The sequence below is a fragment of the Spermophilus citellus genome (assembly GCF_964194105.1).
Source record: "Spermophilus citellus genome assembly, chromosome: 12".
Lineage (NCBI taxonomy): Eukaryota > Metazoa > Chordata > Mammalia > Rodentia > Sciuridae > Spermophilus > Spermophilus citellus.
In genome coordinates, this window is record NC_138198.1 from 74,051,212 (window position 1) to 74,065,113 (window position 13,902).

At 40.4% G+C, this 13,902-nt stretch overlaps 1 protein-coding gene across 1 annotated transcript in view; it reads left to right on the plus strand.

Moving 5' to 3' along the window:
• LAMA1 (laminin subunit alpha 1) overlaps positions 1 to 13,902 on the plus strand; it is a gene marked incomplete at its 3' end in the record, with an annotated part of 152,632 nt that overhangs the window by 41,664 nt on the left and 97,066 nt on the right. The window contains exons 4-5 of the mRNA XM_081263467.1: positions 12,073 to 12,315; positions 13,307 to 13,486. Coding sequence (XP_081119593.1) covers positions 12,073 to 12,315; positions 13,307 to 13,486 — 423 coding nt within the window. The remainder of the gene's footprint in view (positions 1 to 12,072; positions 12,316 to 13,306; positions 13,487 to 13,902) is intronic.

Below are 13,902 nucleotides of genomic sequence, written 5' to 3' on the forward strand. Positions count from 1 at the left end.
CAGTGCTCCCCATGTGACCTCAGTACACTAACATGGCATGCAGGTTTGTGGCCTAGGAGTAGTAGCTATGCCATATGGCTTAGCTATATAGCAGCCTATACCACTTTGGTGTGCAAGTACACTCTGATGTTCACACGGTGACAAGAAAGCCTAATGGCACTTCTCAGAATGTGTTCCCCAAATTAAATGACGCTTGACTGTAGAAAACACTGACTCACTCTGGCCTGCCCTTTATCCTCTATAAGGTATGGAGATGAAGCCTGGGAAAGCTGTGAGATCAAACTGAAACCTGCAAATAATTAGCTGGGGTGGCACAGCTGTACAAACCAAGAGATCCTGAGAAATTGAGTGAAGCCTTAAAGCCACTTCTTAGCTTTCTGAGCCAACTCGGGTGGTTTAAGCCTTCTTATAAGTTGATAATTACTACGTATATGGGTAACATTTTTGTTTTTTAAAAAAAGTATCAATAGACTTTAGTTGTTCAAGAAGTTTTAGGTTAATAGAAAAAACGAATGGAAAGTAAAGAGAATTCCCATATAGCCACTCTGTAATAGATTTGGGGTCAGGTTTGGGCTATTGTTAATCATCCTTTTAAAAATAATTCATAAAATGACTGATTTAGTGCATTTAATTATTTCTAAGGCTGTTTTCCCTATAGTGTTTAGTGATGATCATGAGAATATATAATTAGAAAATTAATTTAAAAATTAACTTTAAAACACATAATGTGAAATTTTGTTTTCCCTGCTATTTATCTAGTGGCATGGAATCAGGGGACATTTACCTTTTAGTGGGCCTCTTGAGATGGCTAACATTTAGGGTCATTTACTACTTTATACTACATTTACAGTAGGGTTACCCTGCCCAGCATGTTGGTTAGTAATGGCCCCAAGCAGGAGAGTACTCTCTCAGGAGGGTGGATCTCCAGTCAGGTCATCTCCAGACTCTCTGTAAAAGTGGCTTTGGGCTTTGATTTTGTATTTTGTGAGGCATCCTCATTCCTTGCTTGAGCTTCTTAAGAACATGAAAGAAATAGGATCATGAAAAAGATAAGATGTTTGCATCAGGGCATGTGAGTTTCTTCATAGTTGACTCCTATCTGGAAATACCACATTCCTGCCCATTTTCCCTGTAGATATCGCCACAGAAGGTTGAATCTTCATTCCATTTTCTCTCCTTATTTTTACTTTTTTTTTCCTGGTTCTTGTAAAATATGCACAATGCAAAATTTACCATTTTAACCATCCTACGTGTATATTATAGAGTTCAGAGTCACTAAGAACATTCACTTTGTTGGACAACCACCCCACCATCCATCCCCAGAACTTCATTGTGCAAAAGTGAAATTCTATTCCACTAAACACTAACTCCACATTCTTCCCTCACCCCAATTCCTGGTAAACTTTATTCTACTTTCCATCTATGAATTTGACTACTCTGGTAGCATACATGAGGGAAATGATATTTGTCCTTTTGTGTTAAGGTTTATTCATATTTTAGTATGTGTCAAATTTTATTCTGCTTTAAGGTGAATAATGGAAATTGTCTGTTATATCCCAAATTTTGCTTAGCCTTTCATCTTTTGACAGATATTTGGCTTGTTTTCACCTTTTGGCTATTGTAAATAACGCTACTATACACATTTATGTTTGAACAACTGAGTTCCTGCTTTCACATTTTTGGGATATATACCTAGAAGTACAGTTGCTGGATGGCATTCTGTGTTTAATTTTTTTGAGTACCACCAAGCTGTTTTCCATACTAGTGGCACCATTTTATATTCCTACCACGACTTTTTTAATAATCAAAAGCCTTCCTACATGTTATGTATCCTACATATTTGGATTTTTAAAATAAGCTTTAAAAGTGACGATTTATTAGTTCAATACTCGGAAAATGAAAGATGCCCATTGAAGTTACATGTTTAAAAGAAAAAGGGAAATCTTCAAATAGGATGTAGACCAAGGACCTACATCCAGAGTGAAACTTTAGGTGCACACACAAAACGATACTTTCTAACCTTTCTAGTATAAAAACTAAATGCTTCAGTTAGTGAGCAAAGGAAAGAAAGTGTATCATTATTGTTTCTGGGAGTTGTAAATGTATAACTAAATAGGTTAATGTATAATGGAATTAGTTCAGTACACATTTTCCCAGCTTTTCTAGACAGTCTCTGCAGTTGGGTTTGTGAGGCTTAATCATTAAGGCCCTTGTACCTTCTTTGGCTGTGATGATGGTGTTTCTAATGATGAAGAATGAGAAGGGATGAAAAGCTATAAAGCTCTTCATTGTTGCTACACTTACTGTGGCAAAAAGGAGTCGATGTGCAAACTAGGAGACGGAGAGAACAGAGCTTGAGTTTGCTACCAGAAATTCTCTAGGTCTGAGAATAGAAGAGGAAAGTGTGGGAAAGTGAGTGAGGGTACACCCCCTCCAGCTTCCTCATAATGAAGAGAGGGATTTGGACTGAGCTGAAAAGCCCTGTTTGGCCTCTTCATATGTTCTTCCTCACTCACAGTCTGACTTTGTTGAAGACTCTTTTGAGACCTACTTGCTGTTATCTCTTACTCTGGTCTTTTGGTCTTTATAAAGTCAACCCCACCATCTCTCATTATTTCTGAGTACTGACATCCAACTCCATGATCTTTCATCCCTCATGACCCTGTCACTCCATGGTTTAAGGTCTTCAGTGGTCTAAGAGTATTACCATGAGGGACAAAGACCTCTGGGATGCCTACTCTGCCTGTCCAGTCTCCCTTAGGCTCTCCATACTCATGCCAACAAGGCCACTTGTAGTCTCTCTCTCCATCCATGCTTGGCCTCTCAGAGTATCCTTCCTGTCCCTCTGCCCTTTGCTTCCATTACCTAGACATCTCCCTAGTCTTCCCCTAAATTTATAGAAGCTTTTGGAAAAAGCTTCACTGACTAGCCCACCTTCTCCAGACCCAACTGGCCTCCACCACACCCAACCCCTGACCTTCTCCCTGGTGAATTAGGCAGCCTCTATCTTTCCCATTAAGGTATCGAGGCCACATAGACCCCAGACTAAGCCTCCAAATCATGCTGTATTCGTAGCATCTGCCATAGTCCCTATTAAAAAACACATGTTCAATTAATGTTTATTGGATAAGGCTTGAATGAAAAATTGTTAGTAGGTATCCCTTGTTCCTGGTCTGTGATAGTTTAGATCTTAAATGTCCCTGGAAATCCCATGTATTAAGGGCTTGGTCCTAGCCCATGGTGCTATTGGGAGGTGGAGCCTATTGGGAAAAAGTTAGGTCGTTGGGAATGTGCCCTGGAAGGGGTTATTGGGACCCTGACCCATTCCTCTCTCTCATTGCTTCCTGGCCACCATGAGGTGAGAAGGCCTTCCCCAACATGTGTTTCCAAGTGATGGTGCTGAGCTCAAGTGATGGTGCTAAGTGACAATGGACTGAAATCTCCAAAACTATGAGCTGAAATAAACCTTTCCTCTTTTTAAGGTGATCATCTCAGGTATTTTTTATAATAATGGAAAACTGACTCACAGGGTCTCCTATGTCCAAGGGGGCTGCTTCTGTGCCCAGCCTTCCTTCATACCTCCTCAGGGAGGAACAGCCATTTTCCTAGCTAAGGAATTACTGACTCTCCTGCCCTACGCTTGTGTTTGCTGTCATTTGACTGGGCAGGCTGTTTCCAGAGTACACAGGTCAGTTGACCCACAGAGCAAAGCTGCCAAGGCAGATGCACATGTGTCCCTTCAACCTATGAGGCAGGAGGAAGTGTGTCGCAGACCTCCACAGCACCCAGCTAGGCCACAACCTCCAGTTTTGCTTTTTTTTCCTAGAATATTACTGACTTCTTTTTTTGCCAGTCTCCATGACAGATTTTAGAGCCTACTGCCACAGTCAGGAGGGACCGAAAGAGAAACTATTTATTTGCCACATCCCTTCCCAAGATGAACAAGTGAGGAGCTTTCTTTTGGAGAAAACCCTTGTGTAATTTCAAAGGCTAAGATGTTCCTAGGTGAAAACTAGACAGGTCTGGGCAAGGTCAGAGTTAGGAGTTGGGAAAGAGGAACAATGAAAAATTGTTAGGGGACATTCCCTGTTCTCAGTATGCTATAATTCGGATCACAAATGTCTCCCAGTGTCCTGTGTGTGTTAAACACTTGGTCTGAGAATGGCCTGTCACTGTATTTCACAATTGGTCTCATCTTATTCCAAGGGGAGCTGGATTGTCACATGGAGTTTACAAGGAATGAAGGAAAAGTGTAGATCCCCACAAAGGACATTTGGTGACATGCCTGGTTGGGCTTCTGAGGTTATTCCAACCAATTTCCCACAAATTAGAAAAATCATTCCTGAATATTTGGTGAAATTGGGCAATGTATATGGAGAAATACATTGAGACTGGAAATGGAAACTGACCTTGAAGTTTTGACTTCTTAGGTAAAGTGGTTTCAACTTAACTTTGAAATAACACTAATAGTCACTCTCAAATGGAAAGAGTAGCACTTGGACCAGGGGACAGCTTCCCAGTGGACTCTTTTTGAAATAGTCTTTCCAGTTGATGGAAAACAGAATTGCTTCTGACAGATGTTTTAAAAATTCCTTTCCCATCTCCAGATTGCTGATTACAGGCTACTGTTTACTTGTTAAATGGACTCCTAGTTCTGTGCCTTCTTCTCGGTAATCATCTTTAGCTTTTCCTCAGCGTCTACTTAAGTATTTCATCATGGATCAAAAGTGAGCGTTCCTTGATGTTCTGAGACATGAATCTTAGGAATTTTAAGGAAAGAAACCTGCTTGATCTGAACTGATCAACACTGGCATCCAGTCCCTCCTCGTCCCAGTAGAAAGATAAAGCAAAGATAAAGAAGTGGGTGCCCTAGGGGTAGGGGAGAAGTTACAGGTCTTTCATACGTTATTTTTCATGTCTAATGTTAGCATCAAATTTACAGAAAGACAAATCAACCAAAAGTCTCTACTCATTCATGAAGCTCGCTCGCTCGCTTTCTTTCTTTCTTTCTTTCTTTCTTTCTTTCTTTCTTTCTTTCTTTCTTTCTCTTTCTTTCTGTCTTTCTTTCTTTCTTTCTTTTACTTTAGTTGTATATACTGGCCTTGACCCATTATGTTCTTTAGTTCATAGTTCTATATCTAGGTCATCTATAATATTGCTCAGTTCTTTAATAGGTGTTCTAGATACAGAATAGTGAGACCTCCTGGGTTAAATGAGGGAAAACAGTAAAACACACAACCAAAATACAAAAGACATTTTCAGGTAATAGCTCCTAAAAGATCTAAAATGTATATTGCACACATTCTTCCTCAGCAAACATCTAAGCTGTCCACGTTACTTGTCCTTCATAGATTTTGCTGCTTCTTCACTCAGTCATGAATGGACCAGGTGCTTTCGTGATGGATATGCTGTAAAACTGAAAGTGATTCACATCAGCATTAATAATGAGCCTTCTCTGAAATAATTGCTTCTTTATCCTCCAGCAATAAAGAGTAATTCAAGCAGTCATTTTAAATTTCATTCTCTAATAATTTTATAAGCAAGAAAGCTAATAAAACACCAATTCCCTTCGTTTTTAGGGCTAGTCAAGCAATATTATTTATCAAATACACTTAACTATTAACCTAAATCTCTTTCACCTGTGAGAAGTTCATTTCCTTCACCTAAGAGAGAAAACACTCCCTCATTCCCTGTTTGGTTACAGCCATGGGGACAGTTACGTTTTTGTTTTTTTTTTTTTTATGGGCAATTTACAGAAGGGATTCACGCATGGTCTCCGGCCCCAAAGATTTCCTGAGACCACAGTTGTGCAGAACACAACTGTCCTTTCTGTGGAGAGGAGGGACTTCTCACTGCACATGGGAAATGGGCCTCTGACCTTGGAAGGTTGAGCTCTCTGTGATTTTCAGACTTGTGGGCCTGAGATGGATTTACTATATTTAAGTTAAGATTGAGGTCCACATGGACATTCCTGTGTGGATTCCTCTGTAGACAGTGGTGTTTGATGTGTGCCTACTTTATTTATGTGACAATGTTTATGTGCATTCCAGTGATCATTAACGAAGGCCACTGGACAGAGAACTGGGATGAAAGTGGATTTAAGAAGGGCTGTATCAGCTGTAGGTTTGGCAAGACTGGGATGAGTCTGAGTCCAGTGTAAACCCCTGTGTCAACAGTTTGTGTTCAGCCAACCTTATATTGGGAGAAAAGGCAGTTTAGTCAACCATGCCAGAAAGGGACAACAGAGATATAGTGGATTTTATTTGAACAAAAGTTTAAAATTCTCTATACACAGAATCCCTTGCTTTTTTTCCTACCTTAGCTATAAGACCTGTTTATCAACACCCGATTCTTAAGTTAGGGCTTATCTTAGGCAACTCAAACCACCATAACAAATATCACAGACTATGTGCCTTCAGCAAGCGAAATTTATTTCTCACAGACTTAGAGCCTGAAAATCCGAGATCCAGGTGTTGGTGGGTTTGGTTTTCTCTGAGCTCTTTCTTGTTGGTTTGTAGGTGCCCATCTTTTCCCTGTCTCTTCACATGATCTTCCCTCTGTGTGTGTCTGTGTCCAAATCTCTTTTTTATAAGGACACAGTCATTTTAGATCAGCCTCATTTTACTTGTCACCCCTTTCAAGGCCCTGACTCCAAACACAGTCACATTCTGAGGTACTGGGGGTTGGGACTTACCATATAGAATTTGGGAGGGGGCATAATCAGCCCATCACAGGGTTAAAGTGAAGACAGTTTGTATTTATACCCTTCATGGTATCCTTTTTCTCTGTCCGACTTAGAGCTCAGGGTCTGATTTTCATTTGTCTCCTGGTCTGCCCTTTGGGGACAACCTTGATGACTATTGAGAGATTGTGAGAATAATGGCTGACTTCTAATAGAAGTCTTCCTGGAAGATGTGTCCTGAAGTTTCTCCTCTGTAGCTTCTCTTCCGTTTGGCCCAATTTTCTTATGCATGGCTGAATTGTCAGTACAAAAGCTGACAAGGGTTTGATAAGCTACCAGAACATGGTGTTAAAATAAATGCTGCTGCTGGAAGTAAGAGTTTGGGGAAATGGGGTTGGTTCTCATCAGTTGCCTCAGCCCAGGATTCCTTTCTCCCTTACCCTGGCAATCTCTGGAGGTCATGTTGCGCAGTGGTTATGAGGGCACACCCTGGGGTTTACAGGTTAGTACTTGTGAGATCCCAGGATAATGACTTCATCTTTCTGTGCCTCAGTTTCCTCATTTGTAAAGTACAGGAAATAGTAGTATTTACTTCATGAGAAGAATGCAGTTCCCAGGAGTCACAGAGTCAGTCATTCTAAAAAAGCATTTATCACTGGCCACAGTAAGTGCTCTGTAATTTGCTTAGAGTAACAAATTAATGTTCACGTTCATTACTCATATTATTACTAATGATATTTATTAACATCAATGAAGATTATCATTAATCAATATGTTGTTATAAATATTTACTCATTTTTGTTTCTTACATATTCTCCATTACCTCCCCACACTGATCCTTAGCTCCCATGACAGAAAGTCCAGAATTGAATGGAACATGTGCCCTTGTGTCTCTTTAGAACCTGGTTTCCCAGTGAGTGTGAAAGTCTTTGTTGTTGTCACTGTTGTTATCACAAAAAGAAAGTGCAGGGCGAGGTCAGTGGTGGAGAGCTTGTACTCTGGCAGGCCTTATGCATGGTGGCTGAGGACTGAGGGGGACAACTCCTGGTTTCCTATTAGGACATGTACCTCACTAACTTGTTGACTTTTCTTTACATGAGTTTCCATATATGTAAAAACACTAGCAGTGTCATTTGGGGTTAAATGAGATAGTATGAGTAAGCTCTTACATACATGTGGTAAGAAGTCTGTTAGTCCTTTGCATTTTCAAAGATGAAACTGGAAAACAGAAGGTAAATACATCTCAGTTCCATTATCTTTGTAAATGATGTCTGTAAACAGTTTCTCTCCAGTTGCTCCAGGCCTCCATTCTGTAAGTCCTAATTTCACACGTGCACAGTGGAATGTGATAATGGTCCATGCACTCATAAAGTTTTACTTTTTTTTTTTTTTTTTTTTGCTACCCAGGATTGAACCCAGGGTCCCTAAACCAATGAGCCACATCCTCAGCCCTTTTTATTTTGAGACAGTCTCCCTAAGTTCCTTAGGGTCTTCCTAAGTTGCTGAGGCTGACCTAGAACTTGTCATCCTCCTGCCTCAGCGTCCGGAGCTACTGGCATTACAGGGATAGAGCTCTGCTTTTAGGCTGAAAATATTTGCAAAGCACTAGGAAAGTGATAAGTACAGAGGGGATGTTCTGCCCTGTCCTCATTTATCAAAACCCTGAGGACATTGTTTTGCTTCTAATGTGCTTTAGAAACAGTGGTTGCTTTCTATAGGAAGACAACACCCGAACGTGGAGAGCCCAGATATCAGGCACTTCATATCACCTACGTACCAAACTCGGCCAGGGAACGTTTCTTGTGAGTGAACAGAGTTATTAGAATAAGATCAGGTTGTCCTTGCCTGTGGATTCCCTAGAATTAGTAGGTGAATATAAAATCATTTGGTTTGTGATGGGCTAGGTTTAAAGAGCTCTTGTATTCCTGGAATTGATGAGGAGAGGCTAAAAAAACAAAACCCCCAAATCCCAGAGACAATAAGACTCAGAGTAAGTGAACAACTTCCTTCCTAGTGTGTGTGTGTATGTGTGTTATGCATAACAAACATATACACACACAAACATACATGCTCAGATATACACACAAATGTATGTGCACACACAAACATATGCACAGACACATGTGCACACACAAAAACATACATATACACAAGCATATACATTTGCCTTATATAAATTAATATTGTCATACAAACATATATATACAAACTTGCATGTTTATGTACACTTTTACATGCAATGTATTATGTATACAGTTGGTCTTTACTGTCCATGGGGAGTGGTTCCAGGACAACTTGAGAATACCAGAATCCATAACCCTCAAGTCCCCCATATAAATGGCACTGTATTTGTATGAACCTATGCATGCCCTCTCATATACTTTAAATCATCTCTAGATTACTTACAACACTTAACACTATGGAAATGCTATGTAAATACTTGTTATAATGTATCATTTAATAGGGAACAAGGACAAGAAGTCTGTACATGTTCTGTTCGGATGCAGTTTTTGAAATATACTTTCAAGCTGTGGTTGTCTGAACTCAGACACACATCTCACAATACAGAGAGCTGACTGTATGTTTAAAAAACAGAAAATAGTGGACTTTGTTTTTTTTTTTTTTTAATTGCACATAGCTATCTGAGTTAGAGGGAAACTGGACTAAATAGCAGCTCACGTGGAAAGGGAATGTCCTTTTGTTGAGTTAACAATCCAAATTTGCTCCCAAAGACTGAAGGACTGAAATGAGGGACATGGTGTTTTCACTCTTTCTTCCCAATTTAGAAGCATTTGGGATTTTGGGCTGAGTTCCTGGAAACCGTGTTTTAAAATAAGCTTGTGTCCCGAGCATCAGGACAAGGTGATGGTACCTTGTTAAATAACAAATGTTTTTAAGAAACCAGAATGTTGAAGCAAAAAATGAAAAGACTTTGGGTTCTAGAGAGCTATATGATATTTTTTTTTAAAGAGAGAGTGAAAGAGGATAGAGAGAGAGAGAGAGAGAGAGAGAGAGAGAGAGAGAGAATTTTTTAATATTTATTATTTTTTAGTTCTCGGCGGACACAACATCTTTGTTGGTATGTGGTGCTGAGGATCGAACCTGGGCCGCACGCATGCTAGGCGAGCGCGCTACCGCTTGAGCCACATCCCCAGCCCCAAGAGCTATATGATAGTTATGTTCAAATGTTTGAACGACAGTTACATCAATGGGGAATCCTACATCTTTTCTTTCTCTCCAGTACATAGAAATTTATGGCAGACCTTGAATAAGTGTAAAAAGAAAGAACCTGCAATGTAGAGTTGTCATAAAACAAAAGTGTTATCTTAGGAACCAATGAATTTTCTGTCTCTGGAAGTGCTCCCAGGAGGGGTGGGTTGTTGGAGAGATGATTCCTTCCTGATGCAGGATTTGGGGCTAGTTATACACAAAGTTCCTTTCCAAATCCAAGGTTTGTCTGGCCAGTTTCCTCATTCTGTTAATAGTCAGCTGTATCCTCTTTTTCTCTGCTTCCTCCTTACTTTGAATTCTATTTTTTTTTTAAGAATGCTATTTCAAGCTGGGCACAGTGGCACATGCCTGTAATCCTATCAGCTTGGGAGGCTGAGGCAGGAAGATCGTGAGTTCAAAGCTAGCCTCAGCAACAGTTAGGCGCTAAGCAATCCAGTGAGACCCTGTCTCTAAATAAAATACAAAATAGAGCTGAGTTCAACCCCTGGCACTCCACCCCCTCAAATGCTATTTCATTATCTAAATGCACCATATTTTATGCATCTATTTACCTATGCAAGGTGTTCATGGTTGCTTCCAAATTTTGCCAGTTATGAATAAAGCAATTGTAAATATCTACGTGCAAGTTCTATAAGACTTCAGTTCATTGGAGTAAATGTCAAGAAGCATGGTTATTGGATGAATTGGTGTTTAGTTTTATAAGAAACTGTCAAATTGTCCTCAAAAGGCTGCACCTTTTTTGCATTCCTTCCAGCAGTGAATAAGAGTTCCTGTTGTTCCACATCCTCCCCAGCATTGGGGTCTGTCAGTGTTTCGGATTTTAGCCAATTTAGGAGACATGTAGTGGGCTAACTGTGTTTTATCCTATTCAGATCTATTGTCTCCAAATCACCTAATCACTGTGAGAAATACATTTAACATTACGATTAATGAAATATAATACTACTATTACTAGCCAGAATCCAGGTAAAAGACTTGGGAAACAATAAAATAAGTACTTATGTTAATGCTAATACTGCTAATAATAAAAGTGCAAATTTATTTGTGAGTACTTTTTGAGCTTATTATGAAAATAAATGCCAGGACATAAGACATATTTCTGATTAATGTGTATGAGCAGTTATACACAAATGTGTTACTGGCATGTGGCAGGGGTCCCCAGGAGGTGCCCGTCCTGACCAAGACTAAGGAGGTTGGTAAACAAAGCAAAGGTAAACAGAGCATTCTTGGAGAAAACAGAGTGGGCAGAGCTCTGAAGAAGCTCCAGGCCCTGTCTACACAGTGGAGCTTACTTTATTGAGCTGTGCTAGTTCTTCCCAGGGTGGATTTGGGGTTGATTGACACCTTGATTGACAGCGGAACCTGCCATAATTTCTTTTCTACTGTGCATGCAAAAGGCCCCCTTCCCAATGCACAGAGGGGGAGCAAACTGCAATCCTGATGATATGTTAACTAGCAGCTAGTTAACTTTAGGTCCCTCCCTCAGGCTATTGTTGATGCCCAAGATCAAGATCTGGGACTTTCCCTTCAAGGTCTTGAACTCCCTTCCTGGTGGTCTAGCTTCCTTCCTTTAACCACAAGATGGCCCAGCTTCCCCTCACCACAGGGCCTTCAGGCAGAGTGTTAGGTGGGTGGTAACCTCTCTCTCACTTTTCTATCCTTTCCCCATGCCCTGTCTCCTACCTAACAAAAGCATAGAGAGACATTGGCAATCATCATATAATAGTTTTCTCAAGAACTACTTTGCTTTTCGAGCAATGACTGCTGATTCTGTTTTTTTTTTTTAATTTTTAAAAAAATTTTACATATTTACTGGGCATAATTTAATGATTTCATGTACCTGTGCCTTGTGAAATAATAACCATAATCAAGACAAGGAATATACCATCTCTTCAGATAAGAGCTATCGACCCTGTTAGTACACAGTATTGTTTCCTGCAGACACACTGTACATGAGACCCCCAGAACTTACTCATCTTGCATAACTGAAACGTGCTCTTGGACACACATTCCCTCATTCTCCTCTCCTCCAGCCCCTGGCAATCACACTTCTGTGAATGGACTATCTTAGATTCCACATGTAATCGCGCTCATGCAGTGTTTCTCTGCCTCTGACACACTGATTCTGGGTTGAGATTTTTCCAATGTCTTTGTTTTAGGTTTTTCAAGTTGCCTATGTCATCATTAAAGCCGCCAATGCCCCCAGACCTGGAAACTGGATTTTGGAGCGCTCTCTGGATGGCACCACGTTCAGCCCCTGGCAGTATTACGCAGTCAGTGACACGGAGTGTTTGACACGCTACAACATAACTCCAAGACGGGGGCCGCCCACTTACAGAGCCGACGACGAAGTCATCTGCACCTCCTATTATTCTAGACTGATACCACTGGATCATGGAGAGGTACCGTGCCCACGGTGGTGACAGCTTTTCCTCCTCAGAGACCCCTGCCTCAAATGTTGAGAGAGCCCTTGTAGGAGCAGATATCAAACACACAAAATAGATTGCTCTCAATACAAAGACCTTCACTACAGCTACCTATTTCTATTTAAATAGCCCTGAATGCTGCCTAATATGATTAATTTCACTGCAGATAATTTTACCCCATTGATTTCTTCCCTTCATGGAGGTCCCACATTTTTTACTCTGTTGTAATGGAATAAGTCCATCAGTTCCTCCTTCAGAGCATCTTTCCATAACACCAAGATGAGAACGTTTGTTGAAATATTAAAACGACAGCCAAAATGCTTCTAAAATATGTAGTTCCTAATTTTCTCTGTGTAGCTCTGTTTGGAGGGATTTGAGGACTGGGAGATGCCCATAAAATGTCACAGCTCCATGCTCAGCACGCCCAGGTGGCACACACTTCATTAAAGTCAGAGTGTAATGAAAGCAGCACATTCTTCAGTAGCACCTGGCTTGATGAGATAAAACTACAGAAACCTCTCTGAAGTGCTGTTCACAGCAGGGACTCCATAGAAAGCCCTGCATTGTTTCAAGAGCAGAGATTAATTAAGAGAGCAGGTTATGATTGTGGCTTTTGGCACCCTTTTCTTGCTCTCCCCAACCTCTTCATGGATTTTAGAATTTGTTTCTGAGAAGCCATAGCTTAATAATAGATGTTTAAAATATCCTTACCACGCAGGGAGAGGTGCCCGGTTAAAGATCCCCAGCAACCTCAGACACTGGAATGGATAACTCTCGTAAATTGAAGATGTGATGTGGATCACGGTGATTCACGAGTAGTTAACACACGTTGGATTTTGACAAGAGTTTGATTGTTTGGGTTTGATTTTAGATAGTATCTTGGTAAAGATTATATCCTGAAATTAAAGGCTATATTTTTGCCATGCTTAAAAATGGCATTTGTTTATTTTTCTTCTTCATGTTTTAGATTCATACGTCACTCATCAATGGCAGACCAAGTGCTGACGATCCTTCCCCCAGGTTGTTGGAATTTACCTCTGCACGATATATCCGCCTTCGATTACAACGCATCAGGACACTCAATGCTGATCTGATGACCCTTAGCCACCGGGAACCCAAAGACCTTGACCCTATTGTTACAAGACGAGTGAGTACATGGTGCCCCTCACCACCCTTGTTATAAGTTTGTTTGGTTTCAGGGAGATTCTCTTTTCTTCTTTTCAGTTTGGTTGACCTCCCAGGTTGGCTCTCTTTCTTCCCAGCTGTTATATCCTTATTTTATCAAATATCATCAGATATCCTTTAATACAAATGCTGCCTTTACATGGTAGCCCTGATATCGTGTCTTACCCCCTCACCCTCCAAAAGAACCTGCTAAGATTTTCACTGGAATTCCATTGATTCTTTTTTTTTTTTAAGGCATTTGTTCAATTGACTCTTTTAAAAATACCTTTATTTTATTTATTTATTCTTATGTGGTGCTAAGGAAGATTGAACCCAGTATCTTACCCATGCTAGGCAAGCACCGTACCCCTGAGCCTCAATCCTAGCCCCCATTGATTC